This window comes from Choloepus didactylus, assembly GCF_015220235.1.
Source record: "Choloepus didactylus isolate mChoDid1 chromosome 26 unlocalized genomic scaffold, mChoDid1.pri SUPER_26_unloc2, whole genome shotgun sequence".
In the NCBI taxonomy this organism is placed as follows: domain Eukaryota; kingdom Metazoa; phylum Chordata; class Mammalia; order Pilosa; family Megalonychidae; genus Choloepus; species Choloepus didactylus.
This window is the reverse complement of record NW_023637615.1, coordinates 1,225,621-1,250,142: the sequence shown is the minus strand read 5'-3', so window position 1 is coordinate 1,250,142 and position 24,522 is coordinate 1,225,621. Positions and strand designations below refer to the sequence as shown.

The 24,522-nt window shown below is 46.2% G+C and overlaps 3 protein-coding genes across 7 annotated transcripts; all 3 read right to left on the bottom strand.

Annotated features, from left to right (window-relative positions):
• Positions 1-418: 418 nt before the first annotated feature.
• On the bottom strand, positions 419-17,152 carry LOC119525765 (translation initiation factor IF-2-like). Its single transcript, XM_037824557.1, has 5 exons — positions 16,954-17,152; positions 16,473-16,853; positions 7,445-7,550; positions 4,452-4,630; positions 419-2,722 (listed from the first exon to the last, which is right to left on the bottom strand). Exons 1-4 carry the CDS (start codon positions 17,150-17,152, stop codon positions 4,453-4,455), a joined length of 864 nt encoding a protein of 287 aa, XP_037680485.1. The 3' UTR covers positions 419-2,722; position 4,452.
• A 238-nt stretch (positions 17,153-17,390) lies between these two features.
• On the bottom strand, positions 17,391-20,020 carry LOC119525764. Its single transcript, XM_037824556.1, has 3 exons — positions 20,014-20,020; positions 19,640-19,884; positions 17,391-18,666 (listed from the first exon to the last, which is right to left on the bottom strand). Exons 1-3 carry the CDS (start codon positions 20,018-20,020, stop codon positions 17,491-17,493), a joined length of 1,428 nt encoding a protein of 475 aa, XP_037680484.1. The 3' UTR covers positions 17,391-17,490.
• Positions 20,021-21,134: 1,114 nt separating this feature from the next.
• On the bottom strand, positions 21,135-22,400 carry LOC119525787. Of its 5 annotated transcripts, none has more exons than XM_037824576.1 (2): positions 21,537-22,400; positions 21,135-21,437 (listed from the first exon to the last, which is right to left on the bottom strand). In XM_037824576.1, the coding sequence occupies exons 1-2, from the start codon at positions 22,272-22,274 to the stop codon at positions 21,150-21,152; spliced, it is 1,026 nt and encodes a 341-aa protein (XP_037680504.1). In that variant the 5' UTR covers positions 22,275-22,400; the 3' UTR covers positions 21,135-21,149. The 5 variants fall into 5 exon arrangements, with proteins under 5 accessions (XP_037680504.1, XP_037680505.1, XP_037680507.1 ...); XM_037824577.1 differs by having other exon boundaries at positions 21,135-21,434; XM_037824579.1 differs by having other exon boundaries at positions 21,135-21,401.
• Positions 22,401-24,522: the final 2,122 nt, after the last annotated feature.

Sequence of the window (24,522 nt, the reverse complement as noted above, 5' to 3'; positions counted from 1 at the left end):
GGTTCTGGTGGTGTCTCACTGTGTTACGGTGCCCATGAGTTAAGGTACGAGACAGCCAAATGGAATTTAAAAGAGCCTTTCTTAGTCAGCTAGCTGGTGGCTGCTGCCTGTCACTCCGTGCAGGGAGTTTAGTAAGCAGCAGCAGCTCGACTGGAGAGTGCTTGAGACTTATACAGGCAGAAATCACATCCTGAAAATGCAAGCAAGCTACTTTGACAAAAGCAGAGTTGGCGGTTAATTAATGGGTGCTTAAGATCTTTAGCAACCTTGAGAAATTTTCTCAAGGCTGGTGCAATGGTTAATTATTGGAACGGTTACGCTTGGCTAATGCATACATCCGCAAGTCTCACTCCCTAAAATGGCACAGTTTCACTCCCTAAAACAGCACAGTTTCACTCCCTCCCTCTCAGGGCTTTAATGTTTACTTTGCAGTCATTACCGGTTGAGGTGGAAGGGGACTCTCCTGTTACAGATTAAGGGGAGGGAGCCCACTTCATTCCCCACTGGTTTTTAGGGAGAATCAAATCATTGTTTCTTCCGAGGGTAAGAATTGATATTGGTATTGGGACTGCAAAACCATAAGCTTCACGCTTTGAATACGTCATTGGACAAATTTAACTAAACTGTTTATGACACAGGGGCCTATGATTAAGGCTAACATGATAAGAGCCAGGGGTCCGACAACTGCTGATATTAAGGTAGTTAACCATGGAGATTGAGAAAATATACTTTCAAACCAATTTGCCTCCTTTTTCCTTTGCTCTTCTCTATCCTGTATTCTCTTTCGGAGTTGGCTTAAACTTTCTTTAATTACACCTGAGTGGTTAGTATAAAAACAGCATGCTTCCCCCAAGGCTAAACAAAGCCCTCCCTGCTTTAAGAATACAAGGTCGAGTCCCCTCCGATTCTGAAGCACTACTTCTGCCAGTGAGCTTAAGGACTCCTCAAATTTAGTAACACTCTCTTCTAAGGTTTTTAGATCCTGGTCGATCTGAGTACTAAGGCTTTTAAAATTTTGGTCTCCTGTGACAAGTGCTGTGGTTCCTACTGTGGTTGCCCCAGCTACCCCAAGTCCCAGGAGCACTGGCACTAGTATTGGTCCCCCTCGCCTGACTCGTTTGAGGATAGTTAGCCCGAAGTGCTCCCTACCTCCCTCACCAGAGTAGTAATATACTTGGGGAAAGACATGGGTGAGAATGCATAGTCCTGGAGCCTTAGGTTGCATGAGGGTGGGGGGATATAAACACGGTGTTAACCCCGTTGTACAGGGAAACCATGTTCCTTTGGGCGCTACTAAGTAGTATCCGGTATGACCTGCCGGGCTGTTGCTAAAAATGGTTACAGAGGTGCAAGAATTAACATAAAGAGAAGTAGATAGAGGGAATTGAGGGGACTGGAAGCATGTTCCTTGTCCTTGAAAGTCACCTAAAGTAAGCTTAGGGGTAGTGCCCCAGGGACAATAGTGTGTTTTGGTGAATATTTGATAGGGAGACCTTTTGAATGTCATTGTTAGTTACTCCTATACTCCGGTTAGCTCCCGGGCCTGTATAATAGGGTGCTTTGGGGTTTAGACATAGCCAGCAATCTTCAGTTAAGTTGGGGGAAGTTTGGTTTAAGAATTTAAACATGAGTTTAAGTGTATTGAATAGAGACTCTTGTCGGGAGTTTGGAGGTGGAGGGAGGGAAGTTGCTTTTGAAGATAAGGGGTGGCTTTTTATGGTGGAGTAAGGATGGGTAAGTGGGAAAGGAGTAGTTGTTACAGGTATTTTGATGTCGATGGGGTCCAGGGGCCCTATTGGATTTAAGGGCTTAGGAATTTTCCTTTTTTGAATAGTGAATAACACTCCGGGGTCATATCCTGACACATATAGGTGCAATCCCCACGTTTTTCCCCCCAACCACTGGGAATCTTCCCAATGCTGCTGTGGTTCAACAGTAACAGGGTTACAGTTCCCAATTACACAATTTTTAATAGGAGCTTCTGGCCTTATCTCCCTGGTGACCTTTAATAAATGATCTACGTTTTTCCATGGGGCTATGGTTTCACAGCCCCAACTATAACAGAAATAATCATCCTCTCCCCCACACTTTGAGGCACTTTTTGCAGACAGATATAATGTTGACTACGCCATAGCCCTCGTTCCAGTTCTAATTTACTACAACTGAAGCCCCAAAGCTCTACCCTTCCCCCTCTCAAATAGGTATTTACAGCTTCTGGTAGATTCCAGAGTCTCCCAAAGAGTTTACATAGGTCAAAAACAAATTTAGGGCTGCCAGGGGTGCTAATCTGGCTGACCACTGTTCCATCAATGGTGCAAGTTAACTGCCACGTATAATTAGTGGCTTGATGGGGGTTCTCGGCGGCTAGCATTGTTACTAGAGTCAGCATAATGGCGTACGTCGCTGCAGCCGAAGTTTTAGGGGATCTGATGTTTTTTTGTATGGACCATTCTGCGTTCTGGTCAGAGTCTGCCTTTTTAATTTGTGAGCGATGTATCCAAAATCTTTTACCTGCGACTTTCATGGCAGTCGGTGTACTTAGAATCACCTGATAAGGCCCAGCCCAGCGTGCCTCAAGGGAGGAGGGATTCCTTTTTCTGATCCACACTAAATCACCAGGTTCAGCAGTAGGGGTTTCTTCTTCCGCGGTGTCAGGTTTCGGACGGTGGGCGCTGACGACGTGATGGATGTTTTTGGAGCTGTAGTGTAAAGCCTGTAAGGACTTGAGAAGTTCAGAGTTAGACAGGGAGGCAAGCTGCTCCTCCCCTAACTTGGGGAGGAGCGGGGGTGGGCTGCCGATCATGGCTTCGTATGGAGTAATACCTTTTACATAAGGAGTACACCTAGCTTTAAGTAAGGCAAACAGAAGAAGGCTCACCCAGTTTCCGCCAGTCTCTAATTTAAGTTTGGTGAAGGTTTCCTTAAGTGTCCGATTCATTCTTTCTACCTGTCCTGAGCTTTGCGGTCTGTAGATGCAGTGTAGCTTCCATTTGATTCCTAATGCTTTTACCAAGTTTGGGGTAACTTGGGCTATAAAAGCCGGACCATTCTCAGACCCCATTTCTACTGGTAGGCCAAACCGAGGGACAATTTCAGCCAATAATTTCTTAGCTACTACCTGAGCTGACTCTGACCGAGTTGGGTAGGTTTTAACTTATCCTGAGAAGGTGTCCACCAGCACAAGTAAGTACTTGTATTCCCCTGGTCTAGGAGGCAGTTTTGTGAAGTTTATTTTTTATTGCTTTTCTGGAAGTTGACCTCTTAGGCAGTGACTGGCGGCAGCAGGGGTACTTACATGGCTTGAGTTGACTTGAGCACAGACGTGACATTTTTTGCTTACTTCTTTTGCTAACTGAAAAAAGCTTACGTATGTAAAAGTCAGTTTTTAGCAGTTTAGCTAATTTTGTCCTTTTCAAGTGTGTACTTTGATGCGTTTGGAAAATTAAGTTTCTTCCCAGTGCTTCTGGTAGGAGGAGTTTGGAGTAGCCGAATATTAGAGTTTGTATAAGTTGGGGTAGCTTTTAGTACCCGGGGCAGTAGGAGGGGCAAAGCTTGAAGAGGCCCCACTGGTTTTAGGGCTGCTTCTTTGGCCGTCTGGCTGGTGAAAGCATTTTTTTTTTTGCCTCGGGCGTATTTTTTTCTGGAGGTTAGGAGACCACATTCCTGGTAGATGGTTTCATGCAAGTATGCGGTGGCAAATGCATACCGGCTGTCTGTGTAGACAGTTAGGCCAGCCTGCCGCAACCAGATTGAGGTGTTTTGAAACATAGGCTATGACGCATTTCATGGCCCCAAGCACTGTGTTAACACTCCTTTTGCTGCCCTTTGTGCCTTGGCTACATGCAGCTGGAACGGCTTTTTGAGATTTGGGAGTGCTAAGGCTGGGGCTCGAGTGAGTGCCTGTTTTTAGAGTCTGAAAGGCTCCCTCCTCTTTACAGAATGCATATTGGTTTTGGCTTAGAGGGGGCCCTCTTTGTCCTTCTTTCTTACTGGACAGTCTATTACCTCCTCCCGACTTTTTTTCGAATTTTTGGTTCCTTTTTCGGTTTTTATTCCGCACCTGGTCTTCACTCATGGCAAGTAGGACCTTTGCCATTTTTTTTATTTAAATCTTCAGAACACTCTCTATTAGTGAAAACTTGTTGAGCAACCTTCACCAACTCGCTTAGTACCTTTCCCTCAAAGCCTTCTAACTTCTGTAATTTTTTCTTTATATTTGGGGCTGACTGGGCAACAAAAGCAATATTAATTGCTCGCCTGTTTTCTGGTGCCTCCAGATTTATAGGGGTGTATAATTGGTAAGCCTCCTGGAGGCACTCTAGAAAAGTGGCAGGGGACTTAGTGGCCCCCCTGAGTTACCTCAGTTACTTTGGACATATCTGTAGGCCTCCGCGCTGCTGCTCAGAGAGCCCCCATTAGAGTCTGGCGGTACCGTTCGAGAGTCTTCTTACCTTAATTCATGTTAGGGTCCCACCAGGGTCGGGTGAAAAGAAAAACGGTTTCGAGGCGGTCTGCTTCCGTGGTAGGTAGATCGTCTGGCCCCACGACTAGTTTCCATCCCTGGGCACGGATTCTCTTCCTCTTCTGACGTGAAAAGGGTTTGCAGAAGTTGATAGTTGTCCTATGTGGGCTGATGGGTAAAGAAAATGGACTCTAACAAAGAGATTAGTTGTTGGGGGTTTTGACCCTCTTGTATTCCTAGCAACTAAAACAGTAGGTGCTTAATAAATATAAACTGAAGCAATCAATATAAAGTATAGTGTCTGGGCTTTTGCCCAGAATAAATACTAAAAGTTTCAGCTGGAGCAGGGTTGGATGGAGAGACCAGAAACTAAATTCTGGGTCCCTCCTTGAGGAGGGAGTTAGCAGCAGGGACCCCTGCGCAGCCCGGTGAGGTAGAGCAGCCAGGCCCCAGCATTAGGGGCCTGAACGAATAAAGGACTGAGTCTTTCCCCAAGGGGCATGGCGCCTCAGGCCTGGCTTCAGGTGGGCTGCGGCGCCGGGAGTTTGGAGGGGGGGCACATGTAAAATACAGTAAGAACACTGGGTCAGAGTCTCATTTAATGAACCTCTGTGATAATTTTTCACTGGAAGGAGAGAACTTTTTTTTTACACAAGGTCAAGGGATGAGGATTTTCTCCAAATAGAATTTTGTTGGATTACTCATTTCAACATATTTGAATTTGAATGCAGCTTGCTAGGTTCACTATTAGCAACATTACACAATTACTTTATGTTATTTAAGAACCATAGAAAGGAATGTTCTAGAAATCTCTTAACTTAAATTTTAAAACAAAACTGAATATTTGCTAAGGACATGATCTTATTATTAATTTACAATTCAGCCATCAGCAAAAATTTAGTAAGTGGAGCAATTTCATGGATTTCTAAACATGACATAAAAACATGACTGCATACTTACTATCTATTGCACATTTCACTTTATTGATAGAGTTAAAAAATTTCAAGTTGATGGATTTCATAAAGTAGATGGCAACTTAACATTTTACTGTACTCTACATTCACTTTGCTAAACAAAAGCCTTTAAACAGGCCACAAAACACTGCAATAACACATTTATTTCCTAATAAAATAAACCTTTTTAATAACATTGAAGTAAAATGGTTTTACCTTTGCATTAAATGACATACCATGAACTTCTGCAATATAAAACTACTTTAAAAATGAGTATTAAAAGCTATTTACAAACTCCGGAGTGGGAACAAGGGGTCCTCCTGAACTTAGGGTAGGGGGGAACCTGAACTATTCCCGGAAAGGGCCCCGCGCTAGGGGCAGAGGGTCCTATGGAATAAGGTGAGGGCCGTGATAAGGGGGGACTATTTTGTGGGGGGTTGAGGACTGGTGGCCTTTTGGGTGGCCCTTTAGAATGAGTACATCTTGCTTTTTGGAGGTTTAGGTGTTGAACAATTTTAGTCCCAGGGAGCCGAGTGGCAGCCCGTGCCTCCCTGCCCTCAGGTGGCCTGCCTCGCCCCCTGCCCAGGGAAGTGGCCTCTGGCCCCTAGCAGGGTTCCCGTGAGGACATGCAGCACTCGTACCACCATGGTGTCTCAGACATAGACAGGTGGGCTCCAGCGGGACAGCTGTCACTTGGCAGGTCACAGGGATGAGCGTGAGGCTTACCGTGCCCCATGGGGAGCCTCTGCCCCCACCCCCACCTCCTGGCTGAACGCAGAGAAGCCACTTGTCTTCACTAATCTCCCCCTGCCCCCCGACCTTGGCCTTTCCATGTGGCTGTTTTTGATGCCCAAATACGCTGTTCAGTGGGGCTTTGGCCCACACTCCCAAACAGGGGCTTGCCATTTCTAGAAAGTACAAAAGGATCCTCTGAGGTCAGAGGCTGTAAGACAAAAAGCAAGTGGTGTCACTAAGAAAAGATGAGCCACTTTTAAGCACCAGGCCAGCAGTTAACACCACCTCCCAGGGGGCTGGCATGTCTTCAGGATCTGGGAACACACTGGCTCCAGGACACCCCTGGATGTACAAGCAGACAGATGTCCTGTGACTTATCACGGAACAGAAATACCAAAAACAAAGGATGCTGGGGACCATTCCCTGGCTCACATACTTGGGGATCCGCCTCTGCTCTTTCTCCAGTCAGTGTCCAGCTGGTGACTGCTGATCATAGACAAATAATTTACTGGTGGCCTGTTTTACAGGGGAAAGCTTGTGCCCTGGCCAGAGGCAGGTCCTGGCACCTGCTCACCACTTCAGCGCTTGTTTACCAGCGCTCAAACCTTGGGGATAGGCTTGCCCACCTGGCCCGGCAGCAGGAAGGCAACACCCGAGTCTGTAGCCACGCGCCGCTGCCTGCAGACAAAGGGCCTGTTCACGCCCACCCCAGCCCTCCTGGAGCCTGTGGACAGCACAATATGCAGAAAAATGATTAAGCCATTTGGGGCGGTCAGTGAGGATGCCGATCCAGGTTTCAATATAGGGAATTTGATTCGGGTGTCCTGCACTCCCATAAATGACTCTTTGAACCTGAAAGGTAATTAGCAAATTTAGAGTCCCCTGGGAGGGGGGCAATTAGAATTTGGAAAGGTTGGCCATTTGAATTTGCAAAGGGCCCGGAGAGCTCCTGGGTTGACCGTAGCCCCCAACCCTGCAGCTCGTCGGCGGAAGTCCTGAACATTTTTCAAAAAACATTGCAACGGAGAGCAAGCGGAAGCAGATGGAGACTGACCCTATGGGACTGACAGTTGGCAAAACAGAAACAGAACGGAACAAAGACACCAACAACAAAACACAAAACAGAGACTAAGTCTGCACTAAGAGACCAATTCCAAACCTGTACCAGAACCTAAAACCTGAGGCCACCAGCCACCGTCGTGGTCCGAGGCCGGGTCTCGGAGTTACGGCTGCGTCCAGCCCTCCCAAAGACCCTAAAGGGGTTCCCCACCAGACCAGATTAGAGATCTCTTACCGTTGTGGGCCCATGTCCAGATGGCTCCAGAGGCAGATTTTCGAATCTCGAGGCCCGACCACTCGGTTCTCCACCGGGGCTGAGGAACGTCTCTCAGCGCGCCCCCCTGGGGGAAGACCGGTAGTCAGACCTCGTCTCGACCGATAAGCCTCGGAGTACGCCGAGGAGAAAATTCTCGCTGGGGCCTCCAAATGTTATGGTGCCCGCGAGTTAAGGTACAAGACAGCCAAACGGAATTTAAAAGAGCCTTTATTAGTCGGCTAGCTGGCGGCTGCTGCCTGTCACTCCGCGCAGGGAGTTCAGTGAGCAGCAGCCGCCTGGAGAGTGCTTGAGACTTATATAGGCAGAAATCACATCCTGAAAATGCAAGCAAGCTACTTTGACAAAAGCAGAGTCGACGGCTAATTAATGGGTGCTTAAGGTCTTTAGCAACCTTGAGAAATTTTCTCAAGGCTGGTGCAATGGTTAATTATTGGAATGGTTACGCTTGGCTAATGCATACATCCGCAAGTCTCACTCCCTAAAATGGCACAGTTTCACTCCCTTCCTCTCAGGGCTTTAATGTTTACTTTGCAGTCATTACTGGTTGAGGGGGAAGGGGACTCTCTTGTTACAGATTAAGGGGAGGGAGCCCACTTCAGAAAGCCACTATTGTTTGCTCTAAATAGAAATATTTTTGTGTAAGTGTAATAAAGCCAAATTATTATTATTCAATTCTAGGTATAAATTTGGCTGTTTGGCAAGATTCTGAGCTAGAATCCCTGACTCTCTTAGATAGTGAGATATGTAAAAGGAGGAAAGGCAGAGAATCAGAGCACAGAAGTTACAAGGTTCTGATTTCCAGATGCTGCAAGCTGTGTTGGCTTCAAAACCTTCATTCTGCTTTCTGACACAGTTAATTTACACATGCATAATTTTTATAAGATTATTATATCTCACTATTATTTTAATGCTCTATAGCACTTTAATCTAATTAAAACTGGCCCATTCATTCATTCATTGACTCATTAAAAAATATTTATTTTCTACCATGTGCCAAATGCTTTTTTATTTATCAAAGCTTAGGTAGTGAAAAAGGAGACAAAAGAAATCCTTTCCTTCATGAAGATGTACATTAACAAATAAATATGAGCTATAAATAGGTAGGTAGCTAGGTATGATGATCAGAATTATACAGGAAAATAATGTAGGTAAAGTGGGGGATAGGGAATATTCAAAAAGATAATCAAAGGCCTGAGTGAGATGAGGGACATAGTTATGAAACTATCTTTGAGAAGACTGTCCCAGAGAAAAGAGCTAACACAAAAAGCATTAGGCATATTCAAGACACAACAAGTTTGTTGGCATTGCTAGAATAGAGTGAGTTAGGAGAAAAGGGAAGGAGATAAGGTCAAAGAAGTACCAAGGGACCAGATCACATATGATCTTGTAAGTCACTGGAAGGTTTTTGGCTTTGACTGTAAGTGAATTATGCACTCCATCCCTTGTGTGAGGGTTAAGAATGACATGTTTTGAGATACAACTTTAAATATTTTCAGTCTGCTGAATAAACAATGGACTACTTTATTTTAAGAAACTATAAGGTATCTGAAAATGAGAAAAGTCAGGTAGCCATTACAATTAATTAGGCAAGAGATAATATTGACTTGGACCAGGATGTTAGAAGAGGAGGTGGGGTTTCTAAATATATTTAGAAGGTAGAACCAATGGGATTTAGTGGTTGAAACTCAGGAAGGAATCCAAAGGGTTTGGCTTAGCAACTGGAAAGACAGCATTCCCATGAACTGAGATAGATATCATTGTGGGAAGATGAAACTTTGGTTAAGTTTGGGATGAAGAATTCCTTTTGGAATATGATTTTGAGATATATTTTAGACATTTAAGTTGAGATGCCAAGTAGGCAGTTGAACATATGAGAGTGAAGCATGGGAAGAGTTTGGACTGGGAAAAATTATTTGAGAGGCATTACCATGTAGATAACATTTGAAATCATGAGATTGTTTGAAATCACCAAAATAATATTTATAGGCATGGTATAAAAGAAATTTGAGAACTGATCCTTCTTTAGGAGTTGGTAATATAAGGTAAGATGAGCAAAGAACATAGAGGAGAAGCAAATAAGGTGGAAAAAAAACTAGGAGTATGTCATGTCCTGAAAACAAATTGAAAAAGTGATTTAATGAGGTTGGATGAAATGTGAAAGGTGAAGATAAAGAATGATGAGGTCTGAGACTTTAAATATTCTATTTGAAAATATGAAGGTCATAGGCCATTTTGACAATGGTACTTGTGTTGAAGAGGGTATCCATAGAGAACAGATAATAAAAATTATAGAATATTTGAAGAGAAAGTAGAGAAAAGAAGTAGATAAAACTCTCAGGAATTTTGATGTGAATGAAACTGAAATACTAGTGTCACTTAGGGACCAAATGAGAGGAAAGTGAGATCAAGAGAGAGTTTGTTTTATGTAATTAGAAATTATAATACATGTTTAAGCTTATGAAAACATCTAGAACAGAAGATAAAATCATGTGTCACTAAAATGCCTTTTAATAGGCAAGAGGATATGGGATCAAATGCAATAATAGAAGGGTTGGCTTTGTATAACATATGCAGCTCATCTGTAGTAGCTGGAGGAAAGATAGGGTACATGGACCCTAGTAGTCTGTTTCATAATTGTAAATCCTTCTATTTTGCATTTGTATAACTTTCCATGGCCACTATGTGCTCTCCACATCCTAGAGTCCCTTCACAGTCACAGTCCAAATTCTTTCTTCTCTAAGATATTTTATTTGATAACAATTCACACCTTTGCCTGTCTTGCCTGAACTGTGATGACACTAATTAATAAGGTACATTTCAGTGTTCAACATATTATGTCTTGTTTGGTCCTCAGTACCATGTGTACAAGATTTGACTCTCCAAAACAGGTTAAAACTCTAGATATCTCTACTGTATTCACCCATACAACTGGTGAACTTATGCATTTTTAAAGACCACCACATAATTTGCTCTTTTCCTGAGGAACATTTTGTGACCCTCTCCCCAGAGTTAAATCCTTCTTTCCTTCTGCCTCTAGCATTTTCTGTCCCAAGCTCAAATCTCTTTAAAAACAACTCTCAAACATGATTGGAAATATATCTCTTAAATTCCCCTATTGATTATTTAGAATAGTAATTGAATGTTACTTTATTTGCATTGTGAGCTATAAGACATTATCTTGCACATAACAGGTGCTAAACTTATAGATGAAAAAAGTAAAAATATTTAGCATTATGTTAAGTATATAGCAGTAGGTGCTGACCGAAGGACATTTAGTAGTTGAAATCATTGGGTACTAGGAGCAGTGATTCAATTTCTTATGGTTATTAGTAAATAGATTTTAGTCACAGAATAAAGGACTATTTATCTCTGGCAAGAGGTAGGGGAGGTGGATCATTGTTGATTGTGGTAAACACAAGTTTTATTGATGGTGCCACTTGACTTAGTGAACGTTGATAGAGAAGAGTGTCAGCTCAGTGGGAGAGGTTAGTGACATGAGCTATAACTGTCATACAATCCAGCTCAATTAACTTCTTTCAATTATCTATTGAATAACTCTTCCCAGGAAACTTGATCTATTCTTTTCCCCACTGTCAGGTACACTCTAACACCAACTTTTTGTTTTACTGGCAAATTCTCCATTTTCTTTTTTTGGTTTAGATGCCATCCCCTCAAATATAAATTTTACCTCTCTCCCCTCACCACATTGCCTCCACCATTATTCTTTCTCAATACTATGTTCTTTCAAAACTCCTAAAACAATGATTGCAATTTATTTTTGTGTTTAAGTAAGTTATATCTAGCACAGTACTTGGCAGACAGTTTGTACTCCACATATTTTTAATTAATTAATAAGTATTGAATGGATGGATGGAATGACAGATAAATGGATGGATGGATGGGTGGGTGGATGGAGGAATGAATTTTGAACTTGTGGGGTGCTTAGGCCTTTTTTCATTCATAGCACACTTAGAATATATAAGATTATCCAGGGATTTGTTTTATCAGTAAAATAAGACATAAGATATTTCCTAGCTTTCATTAAAAGGAATTTTAATTATTACATAATATATCTTTGAGTAGATGAACCAAAGATTGTCTACTATAAGCCAGATATGATAAAAGAGCTTTATCCAACTATTGATCTGTTCCTCACAGTGATGCTGCAATGTAAACTGCATTATTTTTATTTTGCATTTGGGAAAGCTGAGGCACAATAAATTCAATCAAATTTCTCAAAGTCTTATAGCTAATATGTGGCAGAACTGGGTATTAAACCCAAAATTGTCTGACTCAAAAACTGTTGCTCTTTCTAATAAACCAAGCCAACTCTATATATAATCTTAACAAATCTATCAAAAACATGTAATGCATTAATTGTTATAAGAATATGTATTGACTAAATTAAATCACTTAAATTTTAATACATACTGATAATATTAATATGTGCAATGATAACGATAAGTTAGAGGTTGCAAACTGGTAATCTCTGAGCCAGATTGTTTGGGGAAAAGTGGTGCAACAAAGAGATTGAGTAAAATGTTAAAAAATTTTGAACAATTATTTTGTTTGTTGGAAGAATTCACACCTATACATGCAGGCACACACAATTCAGATACCTGTCCTCTCCTGAGAAATCTTTAGTTATTTCAGTATAGGATTCCTGTTTTGCTGGCAGAAGTGTGTTAGAGCCTGGAGGTGCTGCCTCTTTTAGATGAAGTAACAGCCTCCAATTCACCCGTCACGCAGGCCAGTTTATCTCTCTGGTAACTAGACACTTTCATTTGAGGTCAATCATATAATAGATCTAAGAAATCTCATTTAGAATCTGAAGAAAATTAAATTCTTCTTATTTCCCATTTCTCTTCTCTTCCTCTACTGGCATTGCAACAAGTCTCATTATCATAGTTTGAAACACTCCTTACTGCAAAAATTACAGTTAATATGAAAATGAAATTACAAAATTATTTTAATTATTGAAGACAAATTTGTATAGAGTTCCTTGATACTGATAAGTGTCTGATAAAACTATAATAATATACAATTGAGAGGAGGAAAAATATATAAAATTAACCACCATTCAAACACCACATTGAATTTCAGCTTATACTAATTTTCATTTTCAGGAGGACATTAATAGATTCTATTTAATTTTAACTGAGCTAAAAGAAACATAATCAACAAAACAAAGAAACTCTAGCTAATTAATTCCCAAGCAACTATGCTTCTTAAAATATGATTGTGTTTGAGTCACATGAGGTTGTTTTGGTGACAGAGGTGGGAGATTTTATAATTTTAAAGTTATATATGTTGCCTTGCCCATGATCATAGGTGGCTCATGTATTGAGACAGGAAAAATAAACAAACAAATAATGATTTTGTTGAACTCTTTTAACAACACAAGGAGAAAAAATAATCTCTGTATTTCTTCCCTCCATTATAAAAAGCCAAAGAATAGTATTTTGCCAGTGGGCCTACTTCTATCCTTTGGAGAGCTGACAGACTTAAATAACAAAATAAAATCAAACACCCTATAAATGTTAGATCCAGAGGCTAATTATATCTCTAACCCTCCATGTGGCTTTTGAGGTGAATACATCAATATTGACTGAGTTCTCCTGATTACAAGCAGACACACCTGTTAGCCAATACATTACCAGCATTACACTGTGAGCCAATGAATCCACAGATACACAGTCCTTGACACAAAAATACATACGTGATACCTAGATGTCCATGTAATCAATACATATGAAGCAGAAACACTTCACAGAAACATTTTTTAGGATTTAAGTCACAGCTTAGAATGCCTTGAATGCAATATTTTCACAAGCTATGACCTTATGAATTAAATTGATCTTTTCTACCCTATGGCAATTTAGGAAACCATTTCACCAATAATGTTGAGCACTCTGGTTATAGATGCAAGCCTATGAAACACGGGTCAAAGTAAAAGAAAAAGTTAGATCTATTTGAATATATCCAACTATACTGCACTCAAGGGCAGTAAGAATCACCAAGTAGAATTAATATTCTTTTACTGTCTTTTTCATATAATTTTATTGTTTCCAAAATGCGTCTGCAAAACCTCAAGGAATAAAGAATATTTTCCACTATTCATGGAGATTGAAGAGAGATGAGAAATAAATAATTCCCATATTCAATGATGAAAACTGTGTTTCATACTAGAGCAGTGGTTATAAATATATTGATATATTCACATCCTTAACTATATATTTATCAATATCAAATAGCTAACATGTATTGAATACTTTGTGTTAGGATTTACACTGCTTTGTATGAAGTATCCACATATAACTCAAGTTGGTATGTAATATTAGATGAGGCATGTTCCAGCTTGCTAAAGCTGCTATTATGCAAATGGATAGGCTCTTATAAAGGATATATATTAGGTTACAAATTACAGGTTTAAGGCCATAAAAGTGTCCAAACTAAGGCATCAACAAAAGGATACCTTCAATGAAAAAAGGATGATGTCATCTGGAATACCTCTGTCAGCTGGGAAGTCACAAAGCTGGCATCTACTGGTCTTTTACTCCTGGATTCTTGTTCCAAAATGGCTTTCTCCAAAATGTCTCTGGGTTTCTGTCTCTTTTAACTGCCCTCTCAGATCCTGTACATGCTCCCTCTAAGAATCTGTGGGTCCTCTGTTAGCTTATCCAGGGCAAACTCTGGGCTTAATCTCTTAACATCTCCAAATGTCCTTCTATCTGCATCTCCAGGTATCTGGGTCTGTGTCAGCCCCTGAGCTCTCTTAAGGACTCCAATAAACTAAACAAGACCCAACTTGAATAGGATGGGGTCACACCTCTATGGAAATAATTTAATCAAAATGTCTCAACTGCAGTTGGATGCATCACATCTCCATGGAAACAACATAATCAAAATATACCACCAATAGTAAGTCTGCACACACAATATTTCATTAAACAACATAGTCTTCCCTGGGGTATGTAGCAGTTTCAAACAGGCACACAGTGCCTGAAAATAAATTAGTTTAGAAACTTAAGCATGTTTGACAGGCAAGAGATCCAGGATTTTATTTTAGCTCAATCTGAATCCAAAGCCTATATTGTCCTTATTTGGGAGAATGTAAGTTTAAACAGATGCGCGCGCGCGCACGCGCACACACACACACACACACACACACACACACACACACACGAATTTTTGTAGACACATAAGTATTGTCTTCTGTTGACAGGAATGTGATAAACAAAATACCACAAACTTAAATAACAGAAATTTATTGTTTTACACCTTGGAGGCTGCAAGTCCAAAATCAAGCTCTCAGCAGGGAATGCCTCCTCCAATGTCTATAGCATGCTGGTGGTAGCTTGCTGGCAATCGTTCTCTGCATCCTCACATACTGATCTGTCTCTTCCTGTCCCCTCCTGTTTCTTGTACTTTCTTGTCCAAATTTTGTTTGCTCATAAAGACTCCATTCATACCAGATTAAGGCCCATCCTGATTCAATTTGTCCTCATCTTAAAAGGATCTCCAAAGATCCTATTAATAAATGAGTTCACACTCACAGTACCAGGGGTTAGGACTTGAACATGTCTTTGTGGGAGACATTATCCAGTCTACCACACACATATTCACACACACATAAGAATACATCTGAACACAAACCAACAGGAAAAATATAATTAAGAGGAATTATTTTTCACAAATTGATATATACAATGAGCATTATATACTTGTGTATATGTTTTGGGTAATTTCCCAAATTTTCATAATCAAGCAGAGTTCTAGAACCAAACTCCTCATCTTACCTTGAACTTTTAGTGACTTCTCCTGAAAACTCCATATATATTACTGTCATCATTTCACCTGTTACCCAAGTGGACATTCATTATCTTTGTTAATTCTTCTATCTTTCCTAATTTCCATATCCAGTCACTCATCCTTTACATTATGCCTTTGCGGAGGCCTAAACCTCCTTTTGGCTTTGTGGGAAGCTGAGTTTTGTTGCTTATCTTATGATATTTGCACAAAATGCTTTACTCTTAGAGAATCCTTGCTAATACATTAGCTATTTAGCTTAAGTAATTGCTTCTCTTAGAGAAATCTGCATGTTGACCACGGACTGTCCATGATTAAAACAATTTCAAAAACTAAAGTATAGTTTTTCGCCATGAAAATGACTTCATCAGAAGTTTTATTGAGTCTTGAACATTTCAATTGTCTGTTCCACAGTTGTCCATCAAGAAGATATATTTCATCTCTGTATTTAATATTGGTTCCATCCTTCTGTTACAAGGAAGGCTCTTTCTGGAAGACAATTTTTAAATGTCTTTTTAAAATGCTTGTGTGTGTGTTTGTGTGTGTGTGTGTGTGTTTGTACATTTGTATATGGTTGCTGGTCCATTCTGCCACAATGGATATTTGAGGATTGATTCAACCTGTCAAGCCCTATTCCAGTTTTATATAATTCTCTCATCAATGACACACAAAGCTTCCTTGATATAAAATGACACCAAATGGTGGCATTAAGTATGTTATGTAAAATGCCTAAAATTAAATGAATACATTTTTGAGTATACTTAATATATTAAGGAACAGATCTTAAATTTGGACAAGTAATTATGAAGGTTTGTAATCTTTGCTAAACCAGAAATGATTCTTCTTACCTACTATGCAGCTCCTCCTGAAGGCAGCTGATTATATTTAAAAAGAGCAACAGAAACAAAGAGAGGTATAAGTGGCCCTAAATTACCTGGAAGGTAACTTTGGAAATCAAAACTCTGTATTTATTTGATATGTCTGTAATTCCCATTTGTAAGAACTACATAAATGGAGCTTTTGTGTATTTCAATGTTGTCCAATTTTAACAAAAGTATCTTTATTATAATTTACTTTTCAGAATATTGACCCCCGCCCCCCTCGCGCGGCCCCCGGGTAATCTGGGGTGGGCGGGGCCTGCCGGGAGCCCCCCCCGGCCCCCCTGGGACCCCCTCACCTGGCCCGGGGGGCTGGGGAGGCTCGGTGAGCTCCATGCCGGGCGCGCGGCTTGCCTTGCCCGGCCGCCGCGCCGCCCCGCCCCGCCCGCTCTCCTCGCCGCTTGTGGGGCGCCGAGACCCCCGAAGCTCCCGGAGGGCGGGAACCTGTCCTGCCTGACTCCCCGGGACCCGGTGACCTCCTCCGGCCCGGCGGAGCCCGGAGGCGGGGCTCCGGGGGCGCGCCAGCCCCCTCCCAAAATGGCAAACTGAAAGTGTCCCGCCCCGGCCCGGGCGGGAGTCGCCGGGCGGGGGTCTGTGGGGGGCCTTGAAGGCCTGGGGGAGGGAACCAGGCTGGCCCTGATCCCGGGCCGCCCCGCCCCCTCGGGACCCCGGCAGAGGCCCTCAAATGTCTTACATTCAGAGGCCTCTGGCTCCTCCCCCTTGGGTGGCGGGGCCGGGGTCTGTGGGGGGCCTGGAAGGCCCCGGGGGAGGGGACCCGGCTGGCCTTGGTTCCAGGCCGCCCCTCCCCCTCTGGGCCCCGGTAGACGCGCTCAAATCTTCCCCCCGCCTGTGGGACCCCGAGTTCCCCGAGGGTCCGGGGGAGCGGGCACCCGGCCTGCCCGAGTCCCCGGGGCCTGGAGGCCTCCCCGGGCCCGGCGGAGCTATGGGAGAAAGTGTGTTCATACTGTGTCTTCCTCATATTCCTGCGTGGCTCGGGGGTGGTATGATCGGGGTTTTGTTCCTGTGTATTCCTATCGGGGTCTTAGATGGTTTCCACGCCAGGGATCTCATAAGGGTTCTCAGAGTATTGCAGCATACGAACGTTGATATTGTTTTGCTGGAGCCCAAGGAGGAAGATACCCATGAATCAGAGAGCTAGCATCATGTAGCAACAGAGCAAACACTAGAGACGGAATAAAAACTGAACTAAGTTTATTTGTTATGTTTTTCATAATCAACATCCATGGGCGGGAGGGGGGTGGGTTGGGAATGGGATGTTCGTGGTGGAGGGGAGGGGATGGGGGAAGCTGCTGCGATTCAGTGGTCCATGGGTTCATCCGTGGTGTTCAGTTCTCGGAGTTTAATGTGCATTGGGTAAAATATCATCCCTCCTTCTCCCGTCTCAATGATGGCTGTTTCCCACACCAGCTTCATCAGGTCTAGGTCACAGGACACGAGCCCGTGGGTTGGAGTCTGCTCACTTGGAGTGTCTCTGTCAGTATAATATAGGGGGACTGCGGCGGCTACCGGGGTATCTTTCCTGAGGATGAGTAATTTGGGGCTGTTGTTGGTAACGGTGACATGGAGTCTTATGTTGGGTAGCCAAACGGTGGGCTGCACGATCGTTGTCTGGTTTTGTTCCAAGCCCGCTATGAAGAGAGCAGGGGTTTTCCCAGATTTTCTTTGTCCCAAGTGGAAACAGGCTATAACTCTGAAGGTGGTCGATTCTCCCGGCTTCACGACCTTTTTCTTCTCCAGAAAAAGGGGAATAAAATGCCCTCCCTGGGATGATGAGGATTGGGGTATGCTGGCTTTATGGAGTATAATCTCTGAGGGGTTTCCGCTGGTGCAGATGTGCAGCTGGACCCACAGGCTGTCTTGCAGCAGCACATTCCCCATGATCTTGATGGTTGCTCGAAACATGTTTGCATCGGGTAGATAGTGTAGGGAGACGCTCTTAGGGGCGATGGTGTTTTTGTTACCTAGGTTAGTAACTCTGGCATCTAAGAGTTGGAAGAAGCGACTGATTCTTGTACTGCGAAAGTGGAGGAAGTAGGTCTGGGGAGCGACTTGGGTGGCCTCGCCACTGAGGACGAGGCTGTTGTTATCCTGGCCCTCTTGTAAGAGGGCGAACTTTGTGTCTGGGACGACGAGGTCCTCATACTTGCGGGCATCTGGGTCCTCCTGTCCCTGGGAGACGTAAGTGCATAGGCTGTTTTGGGGTACTGGGCTGACCCACAGGATGGCCATTTCTATGGTCCGTGGGGGGATCTCTGAGGATGACTCACAGCCCCACACCGAGAAGGTGATGTGTTTGTGGTAGTCAAAGAGGTAACAGGGCACTACTTTCACTGCGAGGGTGTTGCTGGGACAGCCGCCCCTATGAGTTGTTTTCCGCGCGACCGGGAGGAGCACGGCAACGCCGCGGGTGAATGGCTCCAGCTCGAGCAAGGAGGAGAGAAGTCCGAAGGAGGCGTAGTCTCGCACCATCTGCTGGACGGAGAAGGGAAGTGTCACAATCTGGAACGGCAGTGATGTGCTGCCACTCTGCTGCCTGACTGCGGCGTAGTTGGTTAAGTGAAAGATGCCCCCGCATGCAGTGATCTCCCAAGGGCCTACGGGAAAGGTAGCAGAGATGTTCATGGCAGCGGGCAGGTGTGAGGCGAGTGCCAGCTCCTAACTAACGATACCCGATGGGTATCTCGCGCGGGGAACTAGGCTGGCTGTAAACCCGGGCCTGGAACTAGGCTGGCTGTGTGGGGCGCCGCTTGGTTAGGGGTCCATGGTAAGGCGCCGCTTGGTTAGGGGTCCATGGTAAGGCACGGCAAGGTTATCCGCTCCTCGGCCCCACAGGGCCCTGGAACTAGGCCGGGTGTAAAATTCCTATTCCCTACCGGGCATTGCCCGGCTAGGGGGTCAGGGCAAGGTGCAGTAGTTATCCGCTTCCCGGCCCCACGGGGCCCTGGAACTACATCCACTCGTGTAAAAAAACCGTGCAGTAGGTATGTGTAGTAAACTCCAAAAGCAGCCGAAGAGGTAAACCTGGCAGGCAAGAAGGTCTGCGACTGGCCGAACCAGCAACCCGCCTTATATGCTTCCCAAACACTCAAATTCCCCTGACAAACCAAAATGTCAAGAAAATCCAGTGCCTAACATGTCCATAAAAACGCCGAAGCTTCCCAGGGGTGAGGAGGAGTTTCCCCCAACTCAGTCTGAGAGGCCGGCCCGGGAAGCCACCCTGCAACTGTTACAGGGCTCCTGAGACCCCCGGGAGGGTGGGGACCCGGGGACCCGGGACCGGGGAGACGGGGTCAGCTCCACCCCAGCTGTCATCTCCGGGAAGCGAGGCGCGCGGAGAGACCCCCAACCCCAAATTAGACCCTAGCCCCCCTCGCGCAGCCCCCTGGGTAATCTGGAGTGAGCGGAGCCTGCCGGGAGCTCCCCCGGCCCCCCTGGGACCCCTCACCTGGACCCTGGGGGCTGGGGAGGCCCGGTGCGCTCCATGCTGGGCGCGCTGCTCGCCATGCCGGGCCGCCGCGCCGCCCCGCCCCGCCCGCTCTCCCCGCCCCCGGCGGGTCCGGGGCAGCGGGGACCCGGCCTGGCCGAGTCCCCGGGGCCTGGAGGCCTCCCCGGGCCTGGCGGAGCCCGAGCCGGAGCCCGGGGTTCGGAGGCTCCGGGAGTTGGTGGTTTGACAAGTTGAGGCTGGCAGGGCTAAAGAGGAAGGGCCCGGGGCGGTGACTCACCGCCCATCCGAGAGGCAAAGTCCCGGGCCCGACAGTACTATTTCGGGGTGGTATTAACGCATATTAAAACACTGCACTCTCTAACTCGTTTGGCTACGCGCCATGGCTGGCAACAGACCCCCACACTTAGCCCAGCTATGGGCCCTGGTTTTCCCACTTTACAAACGTAGCCATGCAGAGGCGGGTTTTCCCCAAAGGGCTGCGCGGGATTGACAACTTCCAAAACTCAACGTCCCTTAAGCTCATGCAAACGGTGACCTCCGCCCTGGCTGCCGCCACCGATGACTGGTTCTCTGACGAGAGACACCTCTCTGACACTAACGCCGCCTTGTGTCTCTTGAATGGCTACTATGCCAGCCGAACGGGCACAGAACTACCCGTCACGCACAAGGAGTTGCTGGCTAACCTGGAGGGAAAACTCGAGCTCCTGGTGACCGAGCTCAAACAAAGCGATCACGTGAACCTGGGATTTGACTTCACATACCCCACAAACAGCCAAAGGGCCTCCATGGCGCCCCTGGAGAGGGGGGACACGTACGCGACAGGGTTCTTTAACAAACATAGAATCTATACCACTCTCAAAAAATATAACATGTTTCCCTCCACAAAATCTACCCCGTTCCCCGGCCAGACTCAGCCCCCCCCCCCCCGATGTTGTGTACACAATCACTAACAGTATTTTTGGGCCAGACATTCCCCCGTTCGCGGCCTTTCAGTGGAACCTCAGGGTGGGACTGAAGGCCCTGGAATGCTTAGTGGTGGTTTACCTGCTTCTGGAAACGGCCCAGCTCACTGCTACCTCCTCTAGGCGCCTCAACATGCCATCCCTTCTGGGGAGCCGCTTTCAAAACCCCCAGGGGACCACAGTCCCATCACAGTCCGCTGGCCGTGTTGTCTTTAAAGGGGGGCAACTGACATCATTCCTGTTTAGCAACTATCTCGCCCCCTCCCTCGCCCACAATCCACAGGCCCCCATATCAGCCCTTTTTCCTGGAGTTACCCTCCTGGCCCTGGAGAGCAGGATGGATCTGGAACGGAGTCCTTCTGCGCCCCAGGTCATTAAACTCAGTGGTGCCAAGTTCAATGAACTCATCGAGATCATTAATCAGACACTCTCATTCAGGGACCCGGCTGCCCTCCTCCAGGCCAGGACGGCGCTGAGGATGTCCATAGAGGCGGGTCTCGCCAACCTCCTAGCCAATCCCTCCCCCACCGCGGCGGCCCAAGCAATCATCAGAGCACAGTTCGCGGGGCATGATGACTATGACAGACTTTATTTTGTTGTTTTGGGCTTTTTGCCAACAACCATGGCTGTGGTTTAGAACAAGTGGCTGTTACTGAAAATAAACAGATAGTGAAGTGTATCCGATTGCGCCTTCTTTTGTTCCTCCGCGCCGCCGCCTTCTTGTGCCGGGATTCCCCGCATGCATCTCCGATCCCCACAGACAACATCCACCGGCCCCAGATACCCAGCGCTCGTCGCCTCTGAGAGAAAAGTTTTATGGAGCCTGAGGTACCCTGCTAACATCAGATAGAGGATGAAACCCTTCCCCGAGAAAACCCTGACCCAGGGTTCTTCCCCGTCCCTCCCCCCCCGTGTAACAGGCAGTATCCAATCACCATGAGCAACCTTCCGGGAAGGACACCCCCCAGGGTGTAGAGGTAGTTTCCATCTTTGAGGTTTCTAGGGGCCACCGTCACCGGTACCCTCACCCCGAGCCTGTGCAGGATGTAGCTGCTGAGTCCAGCCAGCAGCTCGGGTTTGGAATTAAGACGGAGCCACAGGGCGGCACTGCTAGCCTGCTCTACCAGCATCTCGTGCGTAATACCCATTTTTTGCACACACCCATCATAGATAAATTTCCAGACCTCGCGGGGCACCTTCCTGCCTAAGACCACGTCGTCCTGGTTGCCCGCGTTGGCGACGGCTTCCCGAAGTAAGTATACGTTGAGACACAGCCCGTACATCTTACACAGCACCAGGTGCAGGTATCTGAGCTCCTGACTGGTGAGCGTATTTAATCGCTGCCCGTACACAGCCTTCCACATCAGGCTCTCCACCCCCGCGCTCATACGCCTGTCCCGCCATACGTGCGCCCCAAAGACATCCATGCTGGTGTTGGTCCTCGACAAGGAACTGCTTTCTAAATACCTCTCCCTACCGCCGCCCATCCCCCTGAACATAGAACACCTCCCTGAGGCGGAGGTGGGCGTCTCCCTGGGCTTGGTCTGGGTGAACCATGGGCTTTTTTTCGTGGGGGTCATCACCTCAGAGGACTTCCTGGATTGGGTCACGCGCATATTCCCCAACTCCAGTGTGGCACAGACCCCAAGCGCGCAGTTACCCACCGACCCCATCGTGGAGACGCTCCACGCCTGGCTTCCGGAGCTCTCCCTCTCGTCCGTGCGCCCAGACGGCCTAGCAGATGCAGTCGCCCAAGCCCAAACCCAAGTCCATCAGCAAAATGACGAGGCGGGGGCTCCCTCCCCCCCCCCCCCCCCCCCCCCCCCCCCGGCCCTCCTTCATCGTGTAACCATCTGCGCGCTGGGCAGGCGCCGCGGGGCGGTGGCAGTCTATGGCCGGAACCTCAACTGGGTACTCTCCAAGTTTGAGTCCCTCAATTCCAGTGAGATTAAAAAGGTCACTGAGGCCTGCGAGGCGGTGGACCTCGCCTCAGTGCCCGCGCCGGTCTTCACTGCCTGTCCTGAGGCACTCCTGGCCAAAGCTGTAGACGCGGGGTTCATCAGGAACCGACTGGAGCTCCTACAGGCAGACAAAGACGTGGCCGCAATCAAAAAAAAGCTAACATATTTAAAGGCCAGCGAGGAGGGGAAGTCTCTCACGGATCCAACATCTCCCCGTCCCCCAACTCCTGATCTTCATCCTCCCGGAGCGACTACCGCTACTGCCATGAGAGCGGGGGGTAGTGGCAACGCGGGCACCGGGGGCGAGGAGACCATCAGTGTTCCCCGCGCCACCTTCGTGACCATGCTCCAGACCAACCTGGAAAATCTCCGGCAGGGAGGATCTGCCGCGGCCCCTCCTCCCGGCAACAGAGTGCAGTACAGCGGCGGCGACCCCTATGGTCCCTACGGTTACCCGTACGCCCGGCCCCTTTCTTCCCTTTCCAGCCTCCGCCCCACCAGCAACACTCTGTACACTGCTTCCAGCCGCAACCCCACCTCCCTTACGGTTACTTTCCCCTGTCGCAATCAGACGGAGGACCGCCCTTCTCGTCTCCACCCCGGCTGGCGCCAGAACTGCATAATTTCTTCGGGGCGTCCCCCTTTGTTCTGGCGCACAGCAACCCGGTCCACCCGAACAACTTCCATCCGTGCGGCAACATCTACCCATGCGGCGGCGGGGGCGGGGGCTATAGCGGGTACGGGGGCTACTCTACCCGGCATGGGTCCAATAAGAGGAAAAGAGATGCTGACGGCCCAGATGAGGGAGGAGAAGGTGAAGTAGACGGGGCCATGTTTCCCGGGGAGCAGTCCATTCTGTACAAGAACCTGAGCTCGCTCACCAAAAGCATTTCAAATCTCCAAGCGGAGGTCCAATCCCTGAAGCACCAAGCCGCGGTCGTCGCCCCCCAAACCTCTCCTCATCCCTCCCGTCCTCACCCTCTTCCCCCAAATCCATACTGTCGGAAATAAAGCGGTAGCTGTAAGGGAATAAAAGCTCACTCGGTTTTGGAGGAGAAAAGAATTTATTTGCAATCTTGCAAGATAGGGCGTCCAGCCAAACGTGGCAGGCTGGCGCGCCAGAGGAAGAGAATGGCCATCTTTAAATCTCCTACTCCTAATTCGCAAGTCCCTCCCCTGTTTCCCCATTGACTGGATACTACAGAGGTTACAGCCTATCCGAGAACACTAACTAATTCATCTTTTGAGATTTTAATTTGTACAGCCAATCCCAGAGAGCCAACTAGCTCATTATTGAGATTTGGAACTGATCAGCCTATCCCAGAGAGTTCATTTAGTTTAAAAAAAGTTTTTCTTTTTTGCTGTGAGTTCCTGCCTCTTATTTTACCTCATATTTCTTTACATTCTAGTAACCATGGTTACTTTTCCATATAAGGGGCTGACAGATTCTTCTCTTTATCATGGGGCTTGTTTAAACTGGTTTTGCCTCCATTTCCCTTATTCCATGCTGTCTCTATGTGAAAGCTAAAGTTATTCCTTTGTTACAGATTCCGATTTGAAGATCGCCATTCTCTTCCTCTGGTGTGCCAGCCAACCACGTGTTTGGCTGGACGCCCTATCTTGCAAGATCGTAAATAAATTATTTTCTCCTCTTCAGAACCCAGTGAGCATTTATTCCCTTACAGGTACCGTTTTATTTCCGACACCTAGAAAAACCTCAACCTTTTTGTACCCCTCTATTTCTCTCTTCATTTAGCTTCTCCTAGAAATTTATACCATCCACTAAACTTTTTATGATCTCCTCAGTCAGCCACCTCGTGTAGATCAGCCAGCCCTCTTACGTAGGTTTTAGTTAACCCCTCTAATGGCTTTGCTGCTACACAAGCAATCCATAATTCTATATTCTGTATGTTTTCCATGTTGCACAAGCATAACATAATTCAACATCTTATGTTACACA